This window comes from Vicugna pacos, chromosome 16 (genome assembly GCF_048564905.1).
Source record: "Vicugna pacos chromosome 16, VicPac4, whole genome shotgun sequence".
Taxonomy (NCBI): Eukaryota; Metazoa; Chordata; class Mammalia; order Artiodactyla; family Camelidae; genus Vicugna; species Vicugna pacos.
In genome coordinates this window covers 40160515-40179869 of record NC_133002.1, presented here as the reverse complement: position 1 = coordinate 40179869, position 19355 = coordinate 40160515, and the positions used below count along the sequence as shown (strand labels likewise).

The 19355-nt window shown below is 33.0% G+C and overlaps 1 protein-coding gene across 2 annotated transcripts in view; it reads left to right on the top strand.

Moving 5' to 3' along the window:
- The window catches only part of SUZ12 (SUZ12 polycomb repressive complex 2 subunit), a 38730-nt gene extending 19873 nt beyond the window's left edge, over nucleotides 1-18857 (top strand). For both annotated transcript variants that reach the window (XM_072938955.1, XM_072938956.1), the window contains 10 exons: nucleotides 1439-1670; nucleotides 3078-3171; nucleotides 7357-7462; nucleotides 10990-11167; nucleotides 12636-12727; nucleotides 12952-13095; nucleotides 13555-13712; nucleotides 14105-14303; nucleotides 14759-14838; nucleotides 16498-18857. In XM_072938955.1, the coding sequence (XP_072795056.1) occupies nucleotides 1439-1670; nucleotides 3078-3171; nucleotides 7357-7462; nucleotides 10990-11167; nucleotides 12636-12727; nucleotides 12952-13095; nucleotides 13555-13712; nucleotides 14105-14303; nucleotides 14759-14838; nucleotides 16498-16843 (1629 nt within the window). In that variant the 3' untranslated portion in view covers nucleotides 16844-18857. The remainder of the gene's footprint in view (nucleotides 1-1438; nucleotides 1671-3077; nucleotides 3172-7356; nucleotides 7463-10989; nucleotides 11168-12635; nucleotides 12728-12951; nucleotides 13096-13554; nucleotides 13713-14104; nucleotides 14304-14758; nucleotides 14839-16497) is intronic.
- The last annotated feature ends 498 nt before the right edge of the window (nucleotides 18858-19355 follow it).

Below are 19355 nucleotides of genomic sequence, written 5' to 3'. Positions count from 1 at the left end.
TATCTGCATAAAATATTTATGCCAAAAGAGTCTTGACAGTGAAAGGAAAAAGCTATCTTTTAGCATCTTAGGACATAAATGCAATTGCTTCCTTGCCAGTCCAGCCTCTTAGCTAATTTTTTTAGCTATTTGTACACATTGAAATTTTAAATAAGGGTTAAGAGAAAGATTTCCCAAAAGGATTATCTTGCAACACCACTCTCAAAGAGATTCTGTTATTAATATTATCAGCCATTAACTTATTAATACACTGCTTCAAATTTTTATTTGTAAGTGAAATCATTTCACCCTAGAAACAAGTATTATGGTTGTTAAATTTCTTGGGCAACCCACCAAAGCCACCAGATACACTTTTAAGTAACCTCAAGTCCTTGGGTATTTTAAGAGTAGAAATGACCTGTATAGAGGTTCCTGTTACTAATTAATGCTCTTCCAAAATCCTAGTAAGGTGATACAGTGCTTGAAAACTGCTAGAGCATTGGTATGCAGTAGACTAAGGTGATGGGAGACAGCAGGTGTAAGTATATGTTAAAAACTAAAGTTAATTAATAACACTCCCCACTCCACCCAACTCCCCTAACAAGTAATGATGTGAAAATTCTTCAAGATATATTATTATTTGGGCAAAAAAATGTGAATATAATTATAGTATGTTCCTTTTTGTGTTTCAGAAAAATAATAGACATAAGTATTTTCTTCAAGGGATATACCCAACCAATAGCTAATATTAGTCATTTCTGGAATGTAAGACCTGGGCAGTGGGGAAGATGTGTAGTTTTCTCATTTTATACTCTTTTGTAGAGCAGAATTTTAAGACCATAAGCATGTATTCTGTTAGTTTTTAAAAAGCTACCTGAAATATGTACTATATTTTAATATTATGAAGGTCTTCTGCATCTTCCAATTTTTCAACGTTGCTCTTCCAGCATTATTCTAGTTATATAATTACCAACATTACTCATGATTAATACTACTTCTAATTAACAACATATTTAAATACATGGATTTACTATATCATAATGTTGACAGTGGACTTACTGTAATCATCTTTTTTTATTCTAATGATCCTATCAGTTATTTTTTTAAAATAGAATATTTAAGGGAAAGTATTAATTTACATGAGTGTAACATTTTAAGCATGGTTTTAATTAATTTATTTCTAATTTAAAACTTTCAGATGACCATCAGCTAAATATTGGATATACTGTCTCATTATTTTCATTATATTGAGGAAATTCTCATTTGTGTTAATATTTGAAGGATAGTTGATCCAATTTTTTTTGCTTCATCACAGTTTGCAGACCTGTGCTTAGAATTTTAGCATACCACTTCGCAATCATGACTTTTACTGTATTTTCTGTAGCTGTGATTAGAGGTTTTATTGTAATTTTTATAATTGTATATGCATAAGTAAGTATAATAATCTTTGCTTTTGCAGGATGTAAGTTGTCCAATAAGGCAAGTTCCTACAGGTAAAAAGCAGGTGCCTTTGAATCCTGACCTCAATCAAACAAAACCTGGAAATTTCCCGTCCCTTGCAGTTTCCAGTAATGAATTTGAACCTAGTAACAGCCATATGGTGAAGTCTTACTCATTGCTATTTAGAGTGACTCGTCCAGGAAGAAGAGAGTTTAATGGAATGATTAATGGAGAAACCAATGAAAATATTGGTAATTTTTATTTTAATAATTTTATTAGATTTTGTCATTAGAGATTAAAGTGATCAGTGATTGAACTAGTACATCTTCATAGTATTCATAATTGTACAAACTTTCTGAGTTACTTTAATAATTATTTAAATCTTTGCCTTTCCAAGGGGAAAAATGGTGCAGAACTAGAGATAATTGCATATGTTCTAATAGCATGGTTTTTATTTGCAAATTTCTTTTTTATTCCCCCTTTGTTTATGGGGAGGTAATTAGGTTTGTTTGTTTGTTTGTTTAAATGAGGTACTGGGGATTGAACCCAGCACCTCATACATGCTAAGCATGCACCCTACCACTGAGATATACCCTCCCCCCTGTAAATCTCTAATAGTCTAAAGAGGTAATTCATTTTATGGTAGATTGGCATGGCTCTTAGACTACTGACTATTGTGCCGTACTAGGTATTTAACCTGTAAAGTTCTCATTATTGTGTGATAAAACATTTCATGTAGTAAAAATACATATATATTGAACACTGGATGGAAAGGACTAGTGTTTAGTCTCTCAGCACACAGTGAATTCATTTCCCCCATTCCTAACATTTTATTGTGAAAAATTTCAGTCAAAAGAACAGTCAGAACAGTCATAAGAATTTGGTAGTGACCACCTAAATGTTCCCACCACTTAGATTCTGCAATTCATGTTTTATTTTATATTTACCATGTATCTATCCTATCCTCCCAGCAGTTCTGAATTCACCTGTGATGTAATCATTCAAACAACATATAGGTGCTGGGAACACAAAGATGATTAAAAAACCCAGTTCTGGGGGAGGGGGTGTGTGGCTCAAGTGGTAGAGCCCATGCTTAGCATGCACAGGGTCCTGGGTTCAATCCCCAGTACCTCGTCTAAAAATAAATAACCAAAACCAAATTACCTTCCCCTAAAAAAAAAAAAATCCAGTCCTGTCTTCCAAAGGCTCCCAACCTAGAGTACGGAGATAAATATACAATTTAACTGCGGCTAAATGCTATGTGGTACAATAGAGGTCTATGTGGAGTTTAGTAGAGAAGCACCTTGGAAGAAATAATCTCTGAGTCTTGAAGTATCCTTTGAAGTTCGGGAAAAGAAACCAGGAATGAGGAGGATTTTTTTTCTCCTTGCCTAGCAAGGAAGATCATTCTGAACAGAAAATGACATTTGCGAAAATGGTGGGGTTAATGACAATGAATATCAAGAAGTAAGGATATACACATGTGGTAAAAACATAAAATTGAAGAGTGTAAGTCTGGTATCACTTCATTGCAACTTAAATGTATTTGTATTTCATTTGGGATAAAGGTAGTATGTTATGTGAAGGGGCCATATATATCATAAATACGGTGTTTTTGCTTGAATATTTGATTCATGAGAAATGTTTGTCAAATTCAGATGTCAATGAAGAACTTCCAGCTAGAAGAAAACGAAATCGTGAAGATGGGGAAAAGACATTTGTTGCACAAATGACAGTATTTGATAAAAACAGGTAATGTTGATGGACAACCAAGGCTCCCATAATGTTTTAAGAAATGTTTTTATTTTAAAGCAGCATGTAAGTGGTGATACTGTTTCTATGCCTTTGTTTCTCTTTATTATGGATGAAAAAACATTTTCAAATACTAAATTTTTCTCTTTATCACATAGGAAGCAATAAACACAGATGAGGAACTATTTGATTGGTTCAGTTAAGATTGTTCATTTGACAAGTATTTTCTGAGTGTCTGCTCTTTGTCAGACACTGTTCTAGGCAGTGAGAAGGCAACAAAACCCCTGCCCTCATGGAGCTTAATTCCTAATGGAGGGAACAGACACCACCTCCCAAAAATTATATCAACTAATGTCACTTAGTGGGAGTCCTGTGAGGAAAAATAAAGAACAAATAGTGGTTTCATAGAGAAAGCCTCTGGGAGAACATCGTATTTGAGGAGGAGACCAGAATGAAGTGGGCCCTGTGCAAATCTGTATATTTACTAGAGTTACGGAAGAAGTTGTGTATAATCACTGTGTGGCTCTGTGTGCATTTGGCACAGGGTAGCAAGGAACACTTGGATTTATAATCACTGATGCAGTTTTCATTTGGTAATTAAGCATCTTAGTGCCAATAAAAGAACCTCTAGGAAGCAAATGCAGCATTCTTTTTTTTGACAGGGTTGGAGGATGAAACCTGTAACGTGCCATGATTTCTTGCCCCAGGCTGCTTACTGGTAGTTTAACACAAGTTCACTGTCGGTCAGGTATAGGACAAAGAGCCAAGAAAAGCAACTAACGCATTTCTCCTACTCTTTAAAAATTAGATTGTTACTTTAATGTAACCCACTTATTAGCCACCAGGTAAAGAAAGTTATGGGGCCTTTAATGGGAAAGCAAAGATGATTAAGAATAATGCCATAAAATTTGCTACTATACTGTCTTAGAATATATCATTTAATGCCACTTAATGTACCAGCAGAAACCATTATAATGTTTTTTTTTAAGTCAGAAATTTGAATGTGGATCAAAAAGTTAAATGGGAAAAAAACAAAAAAATGTACTAGGGAGAAGGAATTAGGATGTTGCACACTGGGCTTCATCAGTGTTGGTAAATGTTCTATTTTAGGCAGTTTGGGGGGAGGGATATATTATATTCTTTTAAGATTTCTTTCTATAGTAACATATTCCTTGTACATTAAAAAACAAAAACAAAACCCTTTTTATTTAATGAAAAAAAAAATACCAAGAAGAAACATGGGAAGATGTTCCCCCAACTTATTTTGGAATTTCCCAAACCTATAAAAAAGTTGAAAGAACAATACAGGTAATTAATACCCATGTACCCTGTACCTAGATTCATTGGTTGTTAACATTTTACCACATTTGCTTTATAAGTGTGTGTTTTTGTGACAGATGATTTGAAGGTTAGATAGTGACACTGGATTTCATTCCTTAATCCTGAACACTTCAGCATGTATCTCCTAAGAACAGGGACATTTCCCTCCATAACAACAATACACCTGCCATACGTGATTCAGAAACTGCTTTCTCTCTCCAATTGGCCAGGAAATTTAACGTGATTCAGAAACTATTTTCTCTCTCCAGTTGCCCTGATAATGTCCTTTACTGTTCCTGGCTCCTTCCATCAAGGATTGTGATCTGTAGCTAGTTATCAGTTGCCATCTGTTCAGTCTCCTTCAATTTGAAATAGTTTTTCAGTCCCTCTCCCTTTTTTTTTTCTCCCCTCCATTTTGTGCTTTATTGACGACACTTTAAGTACAGGCCTGTAGTTTTGCAGAATGTCTTTCAGTTTGGACTTTTGTGATTGTTTCCTTATGATTAGATTCAGGTTAAACGTTTTGGGCAGGAACAGTAATTGGTGATACGTTCTCTGTACTTGTCACAGACACAGCTAATAATAGGTTTGATTACTTGGTTAAGGTGGTGGTCGTCGTATTTCTCCATTGTAGTAACATGGTACCTTTTCACTTTAATTAATTAGTATGTAATCTCGGTAATAATTAATATGTGAAACTAGATAAATGTCCTTTTTCTCCCAGCAGCCTTTTACTCAGTAGTTTAGCATCCACTGATGATTCTTCCTTGAATAAATTATTTTATGGCTGTTGCCAAATAGTAACTTTCTATCATTTCTTCTATGTTTGTTGGTATTTTTCTGTGAAGAGCATTCCTTCCCTCAACATTTTTTTTAACAGTATGGATTAACAAATTCCACTTTTTTTCAATCTGTTTTAATCCATTCATGTTGCTAGTTTAATGCTCAAATTGTCCTAAATTTGGTTAGGATGATCCCTCTGAGGAGGCTCCTATGTCCCTTTGACATACTTATTTTTTGTTTTTACCTATTTTCTGGAGTATTCTAGATATTTCAGGCTTTACATTCTTTTCCTGCTTCTGCCCTGGAATCGGCCATTTCTTCAAGGAATCTTAGTTCCTTTTAGTAGAGGAAAAGTATTTGCAAGCCAAGATCTGAGGCGTTAGATGATTAAAAATTATTTTTATAAACTCAGAGAAGTTAAAGTATACTGAAAGAATAACCAAAATTCAAAAGCCGTATCAAAAAAGTATGAAATATTGAGTGAAATAAAAAACCTTGTGAAAATAAAAAAGCCATTATAAGCCAAGTCAAAATGAAAATGACAAGTCAGGAGAAAATTAATTTCAACTTACAATATATAGATAGATGTCTCATTCCTCTAATATAAAAAGATCATACTAATTAAAAAGAAAAACACCACAGACCAATAGAAGAATGAACATGGGATACCATAGAAGTGTTCACAAGGAAGGAAAATACATGGTTTTTAAACAACTATAAGGTAAAACATCTGAATATAAAAGTACACTGTGACATCATTTGTTCACTTACCAGTTTGACAGAGATCAAAAAACTTGATAAAGCATTGTCGATGAGGCTGTGGGGAAAAGGGCCTCTTGACACATGACAAGCAGGAGAGTAAATTGGATTATAGCTGTCAGGTGTACATAATAAGCTAGCACATTATGTAGCCATGCAGACATGCATGAGGAAAGGTTTTCATTTTAGAAGTATACCGATGTATTACTTATTAAGATTAAAAAAATCAGCTTTAAAAATACTAAGTTGAACAGCTTTGCTGATACTCTGTTGAAGTAGAGTGCATTCAAGTAGCACAGCACAAAGACAAAAATTCTCAAGTCAAAATCATTTGGTATTAAGAGTCAGACTTTGGCGACAGACTACCTGGATTCAGTTGCTAGCTCTGACTACTTACTGTCATCTTAAAGCAAGTTACTTAACCCTCTATGTCTCAGATTCCTCTTCTGAAAAATGGAGTAATAGCATCTACTTCATAGAGTTGTTGGGAAGATTAAATGAACCACATAGTGTTTAAAATAGTGCCTGGCACATAGTAAGCACTCAATAAATGTTAGCTAATATCACCTAACAGAATTTCTCTAAGACTGATGGAGAGAAGCCAGATTCTTAATACACATATAATCATTGAGTATGGTTGAAGAATGGTATTTAGGTTAGTAGTGTTACTAGTGTTTAATGGTATGGAAAAAATAATATAAACTATATATATACACACACAAATATGTACACACACAATAAAACTATACTGTGAGTATGGGTATAATTTAATTGATTGTTTGATTCAAGCAGTATTTCATTTATTCATTCACCCATGAAATGTTTATTGAGCACCTATATGTGCCAGGTGCCCCCAAGATCTTGTAGTTACAAGTCATCATTATAATCACCAATTAGTTTACTGGTCAAGTATAAAAGTCAAGAATTCTAGTTCAGGTATTTACAATAGTTAAAGATAACAGAGACGTAGTTCCCTAAGGCAAGTATTGTAACACTGTTGTTATCCCATTTTTAAAAGTATAAAGCCTGCACACACGCTTTATACTTAATGTTTAAAACTTAACAAGTTTTAAGACCTTAGGCATATTTACTTTAAATGTTCAAAGTTATATCTGAGTAGCTACAGTAATGAAATAATTCTAGTAATAGTACAAATCATTAAAATTGCTTTTGTAGGAATGGAGCATAGGTATATTTTTAAATCGTCGGGTATGTAAGCTAGTTTATAAATTTAATGCTTTTTAGAATAAATCTAAAGATGTAGAATTTGTGTACTTACAATAATACACAGGTTACTTTAAAGTGTATGTGTTTGTCTAACAGGCGCTTACAGCTTTTAGATGGGGAATATGAAGTAGCCATGCAGGAAATGGAAGAATGTCCAATAAGCAAGAAAAGAGCAACATGGGAGACTATTCTTGATGGGAAGGTATGGACTACTTAGAAGACTGAGCACGTTATAGTTATGAACTCCCATTTTTGATTGATGTTTTCTTCCCCAAATGCAAATTCATGTTGGAAGTAAAGAGCCCTTTTTAAACATACTTTGAAAAACACAAGTGAAAATTATCTAGTCAGAGTATTTAATGGAAGGCATCATCCTTGGAGCCAGACTGCCAGGTTCAAATCTCCACTCCTAGCTATGTGGCATCTGGCAGATTACTTAATCTTGTGTGTCTCTGTTTTCTCATCTGTAAAACAAGGCATAGAATTCATGGATTAAATGAACTAATTAATGAAAGATGCTTAACACCGTGCCTGGCATAAAATAAGTGCTCAATAAATGTTAACTGATATTTTAAATCCCATTCATAGTAATAGCAGGTAACATTTGAGACTAGTAATAAATTTATCAGGAAATATGCAAATCTTAGATGAAGCAGTCTTAACTCTTCTAAGAGACTTTAAAAAAATAGACATACATTTCTTGGATAGGCAGACTCAACAGAATATCAGTGTCATTTATTTCTAAATGTATTAGAGCTGTGTGCAGCACAAGCAAAATCCTGATTTTTTTTTTTAGGCCTTAAAAATTAATCTCAAGTTAGCCTAAAACAGTATGTAATAATACTAAGGAAACTTACGAGAACGTTTTCTGAGACCCTTTATTTAGCAGACAATAGAACATACTATAAAGTTAAAAGAACTTAAAATTTATGTTATAAGCATAGGAATAGATAAGCACATCACTGAAGCATAGTCTTGAAATAGTTTCCTATACATTTTGAATTAGTCTGTGATAAAATTGGCATTCAATCTGTATGGGAAAGATAAATTTTTCATTACCTACGTGACAGAATTGGCCTCTAGCCATCTGGAAATAAACTAAGGCCTAATAAATTCCAGAAGGCACATAAATGTAAATGTAAAAAATAATACTACGTAACTTCAGAAAAAAACATAAGTGAATATTAATATAATCTTGCTATGAGAAAAGCCCTTTTAGTATGATGCTTAAACTAGAAAGCATAAAATAAAAATGACTAAAGTGAATCATTTCTATACTGCAGAAATCTAAAGTTAAGAGCAAATGATAGACTGGAGCAAATATTTTTAACATACAAAAGGCTAATATGAATATGCAGTAAAATAAGAAAAAGACAAGCAATCTATAATTAGAAAAATGTAACCATGTGTAAAGGACAGTCTGGCAGTTCTTAAAGCAACAAATATAGATGTCCAGTAAGCTTTTAAAAAAATACTCACCTTACTAGTATTCAAGGACATGCCAACAAACTCAGAGATTTTACTTTTGACTACCAGATTGACAGTTTCTAGTTGGAGATGTGAGGAAACATATTCTCAAATAATGCTTTAATGTAAGAATAAGTTGGTACAGCCTTACTGCAGGGCAGACTGGCAATATGGATAAAAATTTTAATTGTGTATATAATTAACAATTCATTCTATATACCAATTTCCATTCTACAGTTTTGTCACAGGGTAGTAACTGGTTAACTGAAAAGATGTAAGTAACAGGTCTTGTCAAATTTTTAAATAGCTAAAAATTGGAAACATCTTAAATCTAAGAAGATAACCATTAAAAAGAACAATACTTTGACAAGAAGATTTCCATGATATTTAATTTTTACATAATACATACACCCATTTTTTCTAAAATTACTCATATTAGTGGTTACCTCTAGGTGGGTGGGATTTTTAAATATTTCTTTATACTTATCTATAGTATTGGAATTGTCTGCAGCTATTTATTGTCTTTATGTTTTAAATTTCTTATTTAAAGTTTGTTAAGCTTATCCATGAGAAAATAAGAATTATATATCTGAGTTCTTGGGTTTTCCCAAGAAACTGAGGCAGTGTGAAATGGGCATCCTTTTAAGTCAGGTCATATAGATTTGCATTTTTATTACTTTTATTTTAAATAAATGTCCCATAATTGACTAAACCATTGTCACTCTAATGGATAATTCAGTTATTTAATTTTTTTTTAACGTGTTCAAAAATGTAGTGAGTATACCTGTAGTACATGTATCGTTTTCATTGCAGGTATTTTTTTTAATTGATGTATAGTCAGTTACAATGTGTCAGTTTCTGGTTTACAGCGTAATGTCCCAGTCATGCATGTAGATATACATATATTCATTTTGATATTCTTTCATTAAAGGTTATTACAAGATACTGAATATAGTTCCCTGTGCTGTACAGGAGAAATTTGTTTTTTATCTGTTTTTATATGTAGTGGTTGATCTTTCATTGCAAGTATTTTTATAAGAAAAATTCCTAGAGGTGGACTCACTGTGTCAAAATTGGTTTATGTGATTACATTTTCACCTCATTCCAATCTAAAGTTACAGTTTTAAGAGAACTATTTGTAATAAAGATGTAGGAATTCAGTCTTGTAAAGCAGTAAAATAAGTAGGAGCCCATTGAAGTTTTCTATAAAAGGAAATAGCATGAAAGCAGTGTTTGAGAAGATTGTTTGATCTTCCGGATACAGATCGAGAAGTAAAAATTAGAAGCAGGGAGAGCAGCTGAGATACTATAGTAATAAGGTAGTAAGGCTTTATAGTTGGTGATTGTATAAGAAGCAAAAGCAAAAATAGGGGTCAAATGTAATTCTGAAATTTTTGGTTTAGGGTCACTAGTAGAATGATAATACTTGAAACAAAAATAACTGTATTTGGGGAGGAAAGAAAAGAACAGATGTCTAAACATTCTTTAGTTCAAGGTGACCTTGATATCCAAGTGGCAGTGTCCATGAGGCAGTTGGAGATACATGGGTTTAGAGCTCAAGTATAAAGAATGGAGAATCAATGTGGGATTATCAGCCTAATATGTAAATCTTTGGAGATGGGTAGAGATTGGGGCATATGGCTAAATGTTAGCTAGGAATTAAGGAGACCAAGAGAAGAGTCGTTGTATAAGTGATTAGAGGTAGAGGAGGAAAGCCAAGATAGTTCACTGTCCCAAAACCCAAAGAGAAGCAAGGGCAGTCATCAGTGAAGCTGAGGGAAGTCAAGGAAAATAACTAGTTGCTATAACCATTCAGTTTACACAAAGAAAGTAATTGGTCATCTAAGAGAGGGTGCCAATTGGCAGGTTTGGTGTACCACAGTTTTCTAATTTTTTTTTTAATTTATTGGTTAGCAACAAATAAAAATGGGAATATTTATCATGGGAACTTGGATTTATGGCTTCTTACAAAATCTGAAAATCTGGCTGTGCTGGGCCAGTGTTTGTACAGAGCAGCAGTTCAGCAGTAGCCAGTAAGTGGCTGCCTCTTAGACAGCCTGAGTCCCCCAGCACTACTGTCTCTGCTGAGCCATACATTGACTTTATTTGTTTGGCCATCCCTCTAGGCATTTGGGGTTTTTAAGGAAGAATCTGTGATTTAACTCAAATCTACATTAACTTACCATAATTTTTTTTTATTCCTAGTTTCTTTCAGTTCATTATTTGGAATCTTCACTCTTTTTCATGTTTTTTCTTTTTTAGAGGCTGCCTCCATTTGAAACATTTTCTCAGGGACCTACATTGCAGTTCACTCTTCGTTGGACAGGAGAGACCAATGATAAATCTACGGCTCCTATCGCCAAGCCTCTTGCCACTAGAAATTCAGAGAGCCTCCATCAAGAAAACAAGCCTGGCTCAGTTAAACCTACTCAAACTATTGGTAAGAAAACATTACTGTCAAAATAATACTTTGCAAAGTTAGGACTTAGGCTTTAGATTAATTTGCTTGTCTTTTGCTCCAGTAATTATTCTTTGGGAAATACTATTTGATTTATTAAACAGACAGTAAAGTATTAATCCTGTATTAAATATAAAGTTTTGTGTTGAGATGCTAATCCACAGTTATTTATTCAAAACCTACTTGTGCCAGATGTATGTGAGAATTTGGGGGTGTTTTTGGTTTTTATAAGCATGGTATATAGTATGCAGTACATGTGCTGTGTATCATACAGCACCTCCAGATGAGGTCTTACAGCTTTATGTCAATTTAGGACAAGTTTTTCCATTAAATAAATTTGTCTCAAACTCATGAGAAAGTTACTGGTTTTCAGAGCTTTTTAGATTTTGGAATTAAGTCTATAAAAGGCTTTGGAACTGTAAGCTTTTTAAAATTCACATAAGAATTTGTGTATGTTATAGAACTGACTTTAGTATTTCAGAGTGTTTGTACAAATTTAGGGCTGGAAGAGGATCATCATAACCTAAATTTTACTAGGTTACAATTTTGCAGTAAATTTTTAAGAGGGAAAAACATTTACAAATTGTGGCAGAGTTCACCCGGCTAGGTTAAGGCTCAGGTTGCAGTATTCTTTCATTTTGTATCTGCCTGATAGGAACACTGTCCTTGACCTGAGAGCATTCATGTGTTTATATCTAAATCTGTGTAAAGAAGGCAGAAAGCTTAAGATAGCTGTCTTTGACATTATCCACTCATGTCTGTTAATTATGTGTAGGTCATTGTAAGAGTCAGATTCAAGAGATACACAAATGACCCATGTCAAGGGAAAGATTTCCCAAGTAAATTGGTCTGGGCACTTAAAATATTCTGTGTCCAGTCAAATAGATAAAAGAGTTTTAAAGAAACTGAGAAGAAATGTTTTATACACATATGAAATGGTTACTTTTGTCAGGGAAAATAAAATTTTTAAGTCTGTAAAGTAATACACCAAAATTATTAACAATGATTCTCTTTTGGATTTAGGGTGATATTGATACAATTGTTTTTATTTAATTCCTGTTAAACCAGCATTTAGTGGATGTGTGCTCACTGCTCTGCACTGGGAATACAAAGACCAATCAGAATCACACTCTCACCTCAGAGTGCTTAAGACATCACAGAGACTGCATATAATTACTTGGGGTTATTTTTATAATGTTTTAGGACATAGGTAGTGGTTTTTAAAGGAAAAAAAATGGTTCCTGCCAATAAAGGCCTTAACATCTGATGAGGGGTGCTGATTAAGGAGATTGTTCCCATGAACATCAGTTGAGGATGAGAAAAGAAATTGTGTTAAATACCATAAGAAGAATTTTGTGAAACCTTTAATGTTTAATTGTTTTCATAAGATATATTATTTTACTTTTTAGAAGCAAGTATTTTCATTAAATATTAAAGTCTATGTTTTCAGCTGTTAAAGAATCATTGACTACGGATCTGCAAACAAGAAAAGAAAAAGATACTTCAAATGAAAACCGACAAAAATTAAGAATATTTTATCAGGTAAATATAGCTGAACCTTTTTTTTTAAGTAATGATGAGACGCCTTTGTTTTGCATGTTTCATCTGAAATATTTTGGCATATTTTAATAAAAACAATGCCTCTGATTTGATTTTCCTTTTATATTGATTTAACTGTTTTTAAAGGTGATATTGAAACAAAATATGTTGAGATATGTAAGTTGGAGATTTGCTGTTTGGTTTTTGTTTTTTTGTTATTTTTAAAGTTCCTTTATAACAACAATACAAGACAGCAAACTGAAGCAAGAGATGACCTGCACTGCCCGTGGTGCACTCTGAACTGCCGCAAACTTTACAGCTTGCTCAAGCATCTGAAGCTCTGCCACAGCAGGTTCATCTTCAATTATGTTGTGAGTAACTTCTCATTTTTTCTTCCTAATAATACATTATGCAATATAAGACAATTTGACTTTCAGAAATTGTACTTCGTGCAAAATACCAAAGTTTCTTCATTTGATGGACTGCTGTGAATTACAGTGAAGGATTCACAGTTTACATGTATTTGCATAAAGTACCTATACTGACTCACATAATCCTCACACTAGCTCTCTGAATTAAGCGGTAATTTCCTTATCCTTGCTCAGACAGGAAATAATTTGTACAAAGTTACCAAGCCAGTAGATGTCTCAGCCAGGATTTTAACACAGATCTTTCTGGCTTCCTGTTCACCATGCTGGAATGCCTGGCTTAGTTTTCAAAACATTAAGAACTCACAAATACTTTTTAATTAATTAAATTTGAGGGATAGGTATTTAGGGTAAGATAATTAATATTTTCTTTTCCTAAACACCTTGCCATTTTTGTTACAGTATCATCCAAAAGGTGCTAGGATAGATGTTTCTATCAACGAGTGTTATGATGGCTCCTATGCAGGAAATCCTCAGGATATTCATCGCCAACCTGGATTTGCTTTTAGTCGCAATGGACCAGTAAAGAGAACACCCATCACACACATTCTTGTGTGCAGGTAGGTAAAAAGGTCATACAACAAAAGTTTATTCTCGATTTATTGATGATGTCGGAGGAATAAAAGGGAGCCAGACAAAGGTACTATTTAGGTGGGAGTCTTAATTTCAGTATTAGCTGAGTCTCCCGGGCTGGTATACTACTTTATAACCCTCCTGGCTCCTGTTTCTGCAGAGGTTTTCTCATTTCCTCCTTACAGCTTTTTGCTGTGGTGTTAATGTCACTACTGCTCTAGTGGTCAGGGGAATTAGAGAAGTCTCCCAGTGGAGGTTTCTGGATGCATAACTAGGTAGAATCCTGTAAGAGAGGAATGTACTCTATTTGGGTGGTGTGAAATATAAAGAACCCTCTCCATGTTACTGAATTTATTACATCAAGCTTTCTTTTCATTAGGCCAAAACGAACAAAAGCAAGCATGTCTGAATTTCTTGAATCTGAAGATGGAGAAGTGGAACAGCAACGAACATACAGCAGTGGACACAATCGTCTGTATTTCCATAGTGACACTTGTTTACCTCTCCGTCCACAAGAAATGGAAGTAGATAGTGAAGATGAAAAAGATCCTGAATGGCTAAGAGAAAAGACCATTACTGTAATTATTATTAATGTATCATAACATCATTGACAGTGGTTTTAGAATTTTATGATTAAATGACTTTTATTTAAAAACTAATAATTATTTAATATGAATTAAACTTTTGATTTAATGTAAAGGAACTTTTTCTAAATTAAGGTTAGGAATCCACAGTTTTTATAATTGTGTCATTTTACTAGTTACCAACTAAAGGAAATACTAATTTTCCTGTGATTTTTGTATTTTTTAATTTTATTTATAGGTAACTTTCATAATTTAGAATTTCCTTTTTAAAATTACTACTTAAATAGACATTGTTTTTAATAAACATTACCACTTTGCTATTATAAATAAGTTGTGGTATTTTTAGTTGCAAAAAAATTCTATTTTTGACAATCTCACAATTTGTTCTTAGAAATACCTATTATATTTATTCTGTATTTAATAGATATTTTTTCTTTCCTTTTATAAAGCAAATTGAGGAATTTTCTGATGTTAATGAAGGAGAGAAAGAAGTGATGAAACTCTGGAATCTCCATGTCATGAAGCATGGGTAGGGTATTTCTAAATTCAAATATTCCATTTCCTTTATGCTCTTTTTGCTGCTTCACATTCTATAAATCTACCTGTGTTAGAATCTTATGTAAAATTCTGTTAATTTAGATGTAACATTCCTAAATATGCTAATTCAAGAATAACATTTGCATAAAGAAATATGGTGATCCTCAAAGAATGTATAAGGAAGGTGCTAGCTATAACAGCAGAGTTTTATTTAATGAGCACCCCTCCTTTTTTTTTTTTTTAATAACACCATTTTCATTCCTTTAATTGCTAGGGAATACAAAAATAAAATGCCACATTCTCCACACCTAGAAATCCTGAAAACTCTCACACTTAATTACTACAGTTTTTTTTAATTGCTTAATTATTCAGAATAAAATATAAACAGCTTTTCTGATTTCTTACTACTGCTTCATAAAGGTGAAGGTTAGAACAGTCCTTATTTCTCTTGCCTTTGTGGTTAAAGCATTGTTTTTCCTGCAGATCTGCCTCTTTCCCTGTATGAACTATTCCCCTGTCAGTACACGTGTTTTCCTTCTCTACCTTCATTAGTGTTAGATCCTCAGAGGCGTTCCTGTACAGCACAAGTATTTAAGGTTTTTTCATTTCTGATAAGTGAAATAAATGGGAGGGGGCACTTTTGTTTCTTTATTCTTGGGGAGTGAAGAGGAGTTGGTGCCAGATGTTTGGGTGCATGGTCTATAGCCTTTTTTTGTAAACTGCCTTGAGCTAAGAATAGTCTTCACATTTTTATGGGTTGTAAAAAAGAAAAAAGAGGAAGATGACAGAGATCACGTACAGCTTGCAGAGACTGAAATATTTACTATCTAGCCTTTTACAGAAAATGTTTGCCTGGTCCCTGGTCTAGTTGTAAAACCCAGTTAAAGTAAACCCATGAATAAAGTATGTATGTGGAGGCTTGGCTGAAATCTGTTTTTCCTTTTGTTCGATACGCCAGTTTCAAGATAGAATTTTGGTCAAATTACTTAAAATTGAGTTCTGTTTTAATTCCTTGATCTAAATCTGTTAGCATAACAACTATTAGGTTCATTATATACTGGCATTATAAAGTGGCAGGTAGTTGGTAAACGATTTGGAATTTTTCAAATCTGCAGGCAAGATTTACAGACTCTGTTGGACTCTCAGTTTCAGTGGGTAACTGAGCAGCCTTCTCCTGTTGGGTTTAATTTGGTTGTCTCAAATTTTATTCATTGTATATGCACCCTTTTTGCTTTCCACCGAAACAGTCATGCTGACCACATTTGTTGTGACATCTTCATTTTTTCAAAGGTTTACCATGAACTGAAAATGTAGACAAACACTGCTTCTAAAATAGGAAAGAGAGAATAGTTAGTATTGTATAGTTTATGAGAAGTGGTGCTGGCAAGTGAAAATATTTTAATTGCTGTATGTAATGAAATTAGGGAAAACAGAAATGACATCTGTTTTAGCTCTATTAAATCTCTCTGAATTTCTAAAATGGTAAGCTCATTCAGGTGGTTGAATTTCAGATTCACTATAGTTTTACTAAGTTAAATCATCATTTATGGATTTGGATATAGTCTTAATGTTCTTTAATGGTTATCACTGTTGTGTTTGACAGAAATGCTTTGTATTGCTATTGATGTTTTGTGTTGTTTTTATTAAATAGGTTTATTGCTGACAATCAAATGAATCATGCCTGTATGCTGTTTGTAGAAAACTATGGACAGAAAATAATTAAGAAGAATTTATGTCGAAACTTCATGCTTCATCTAGTCAGCATGCATGACTTTAATCTCATTAGCATAATGTCAATAGATAAAGCTGTTACCAAGCTCCGTGAAATGCAACAAAAATTAGAAAAAGGAGAATCTGCTTCCCCTGCAAATGAAGAAATCACTGAAGAACAAAATGGAACAGCAAATGGATTTAGTGAAATTAACTCAAAAGAGAAAGTTTTGGAAACAGATGGTGTCTCAGGGGTTTCAAAACAGAGCAAAAAACAAAAACTCTGAAAAGAAAAGGTCTAACCCATGTTACGGACAAACACTGAAATTTCATTCTAGGGAATTCAGCCTCTAGGAAGAGTTTTGTTTTGTTTTTAATCATAGGTTCCAAACAGGCACTGTCAGATGAAGTAAATGATTTCAACAAGGATATTTTTATCAGGGTTCTACTTGACTTCATTACGCAGCATTACATGTGTATCAGTTTTATTGATGTCATTAAAACATTCTCAAGTTTGAGCATGAAAAGCAATACTTCAAAGAAAGTATTTTTAACTTCAACAATTGTCTTATGAAATATATTGAATTGATAATCTAGAACTTATTTCATATACTTAAATTTTTTCTTTTTTTTGCATTTGTGACTGGCTGTTTTTCTACTTTGTAATTGTGAGACATTTTCTTGGGGAGGGAATTGGAATGTGGTTCCCTTTTTTAAAAATTGGAGATTTTTGTGAAATTATGTTGCATTACTGTTTGCAGTCAAACCTTGATCCTTGATTTTGAAATCATGTATCAATTTGGATTGAAAAATTACAACATAAGATATTTACATTATGTAAATTCATCTTAAAATTTAAAAGTAGCACTTCTTCATCTTATGCCTGTTTGAGAACATGTTAATTTTTCATTGTTGACAGTGAAATGTCATGGTGGTTTATAAGGTTACTGACCATTTATTTTTATGTGGATAATTTTAGTGCATTGCTCACCCAGTATATTTTTTTAAACTTGAACGTTTTGCTGTTGTTGTTTTTTTTTTCCTTTCCCAATTAGGTAATCACATGGAAAATTCAGCTGTCCACATCTCTTCATTAGAATTGTAAACCAAGGGAAGAACGAGTTTGAGATTTTTAAGATGCCACTTTTGAGGGAGGAAATGTTCTATAAAAATGAACCGGAAAAATGTTCTAACTTTTTTTTCTTTGCAAGGATGTCTTTGTAATGTATTTCATGATTAGAATATCCAATACAGATAAGCTGACTTGAATCGTTTTGAGCAATTTTGCCCTGTGTTATATGTGTTTTATGCACATATTTGCAGTTGGATTTTCTCCAACAGAAAGTGGTTTCACTACTGGCACATTACCAAGCACCAATAGATTTTTATTCCAACTCCAAGCACTGTGGTTGAGTAACATCACCTCAATTTTTTATTATCCTTAAAGATAATTGCATTTTCATATTCTTTATTTATAAAGGATCAATGCTGCTGTAAATACAGGTATTTTTAATTTTTTTATTTCATTCCACCACCATCAGATGCAGTTCCCTGTTTTGTTTAATGAAGGGATATATAAGCTTTCTAATGGTGTCTTCAGAAATTTATAAAATGTAAATACTGATTTGGTCTTTAAGATGTGTTTAACTGTGAGACTATTTAACTAATAGTGTGGATGTGATTTGTCATCCAGTATTAAGTTCTTAGTCATTGATTTTTGTGTTTAAAAAAATAGGAAAGAGGGAAACTGCAGCTTTCATTACAGACTCCTTGATTGGTAAGCTCTCCAAATGATGAGTTAGAGTAAACTCTGATTATGCCTCTGGATAGTGGATTTTGAGCAATTCTCTCGGGCTTTAATTTGCTAAAGCTGTGCACATATGTAAAAAAAATAGATTATTTTAGGGGAGATGTAGGTGTAGAATTATTGCTTATGTCATTTCTTAAGCAGTTATGCTCTTAATGCTTAAAAGAAGGCTAGCATTGTTTGCACAAAAAGTTGGTGATTCCCTCCCCCAAATAGTAATGAAATTACTTCTGTTGAGTAAACTTTTTATGTCATCTTATAATAAAAGCTGAAAAAGTCCCTTTGTTTCTATTTATAAAAAAAAAAGCTTTTCTATATGTACCCTTGATAAGAGATTTTGAAGAAATCATGTAAGATGATAAAGCATTTGAATGGTACAGTAGATGTAAAAAAAAATTCAGTTTAAAAAGAACGTTTGTTTTTACATTAAATGTTTATTTGAAATCAAATGATTTTGTACATAAAGTTCAATAATATAAAAGCTGTATTCTGTTTTGGTTTTGTTTTTATTATTATGCATTGTTAATATGTGCACAAAAATTTTGGCTTAGGATAGTAAAGATCCAGAAAAAATACACCCTTTGGTCAGAGCTGTAGTTCAGAATAATGTCAATATTAGTTAATGTAACAGCTATCCATCTTTTGGGTATGCATTTTTTTTGTTATTTTCTTCAAATTTATCTTGGCCTTCAAAAAGCCCATAAAAACTAAATTAAAAAGTAAACAAAAAGCCCATACAAAAGATAATTATAAAGTGATATCTTGTATAATAAAAATATACTACAATTCTGTGAGGCCAGTAGTTGTACAGAAGTGTTGCCGATTCCACTGTTCTTGCTTTATTTACCGGTTTTTTTGTACTCTGCTTTATGTACAAGCTTGTTGCTTGTACACGTTGCTGTGTATTCTTTGAGCTGAGTGCCCCTCTGCTTCTGAAGCTAACTTTCTTTTAAGCATCTGCGTCCTGTTCATTATACTGCTAAGTCAGTCTC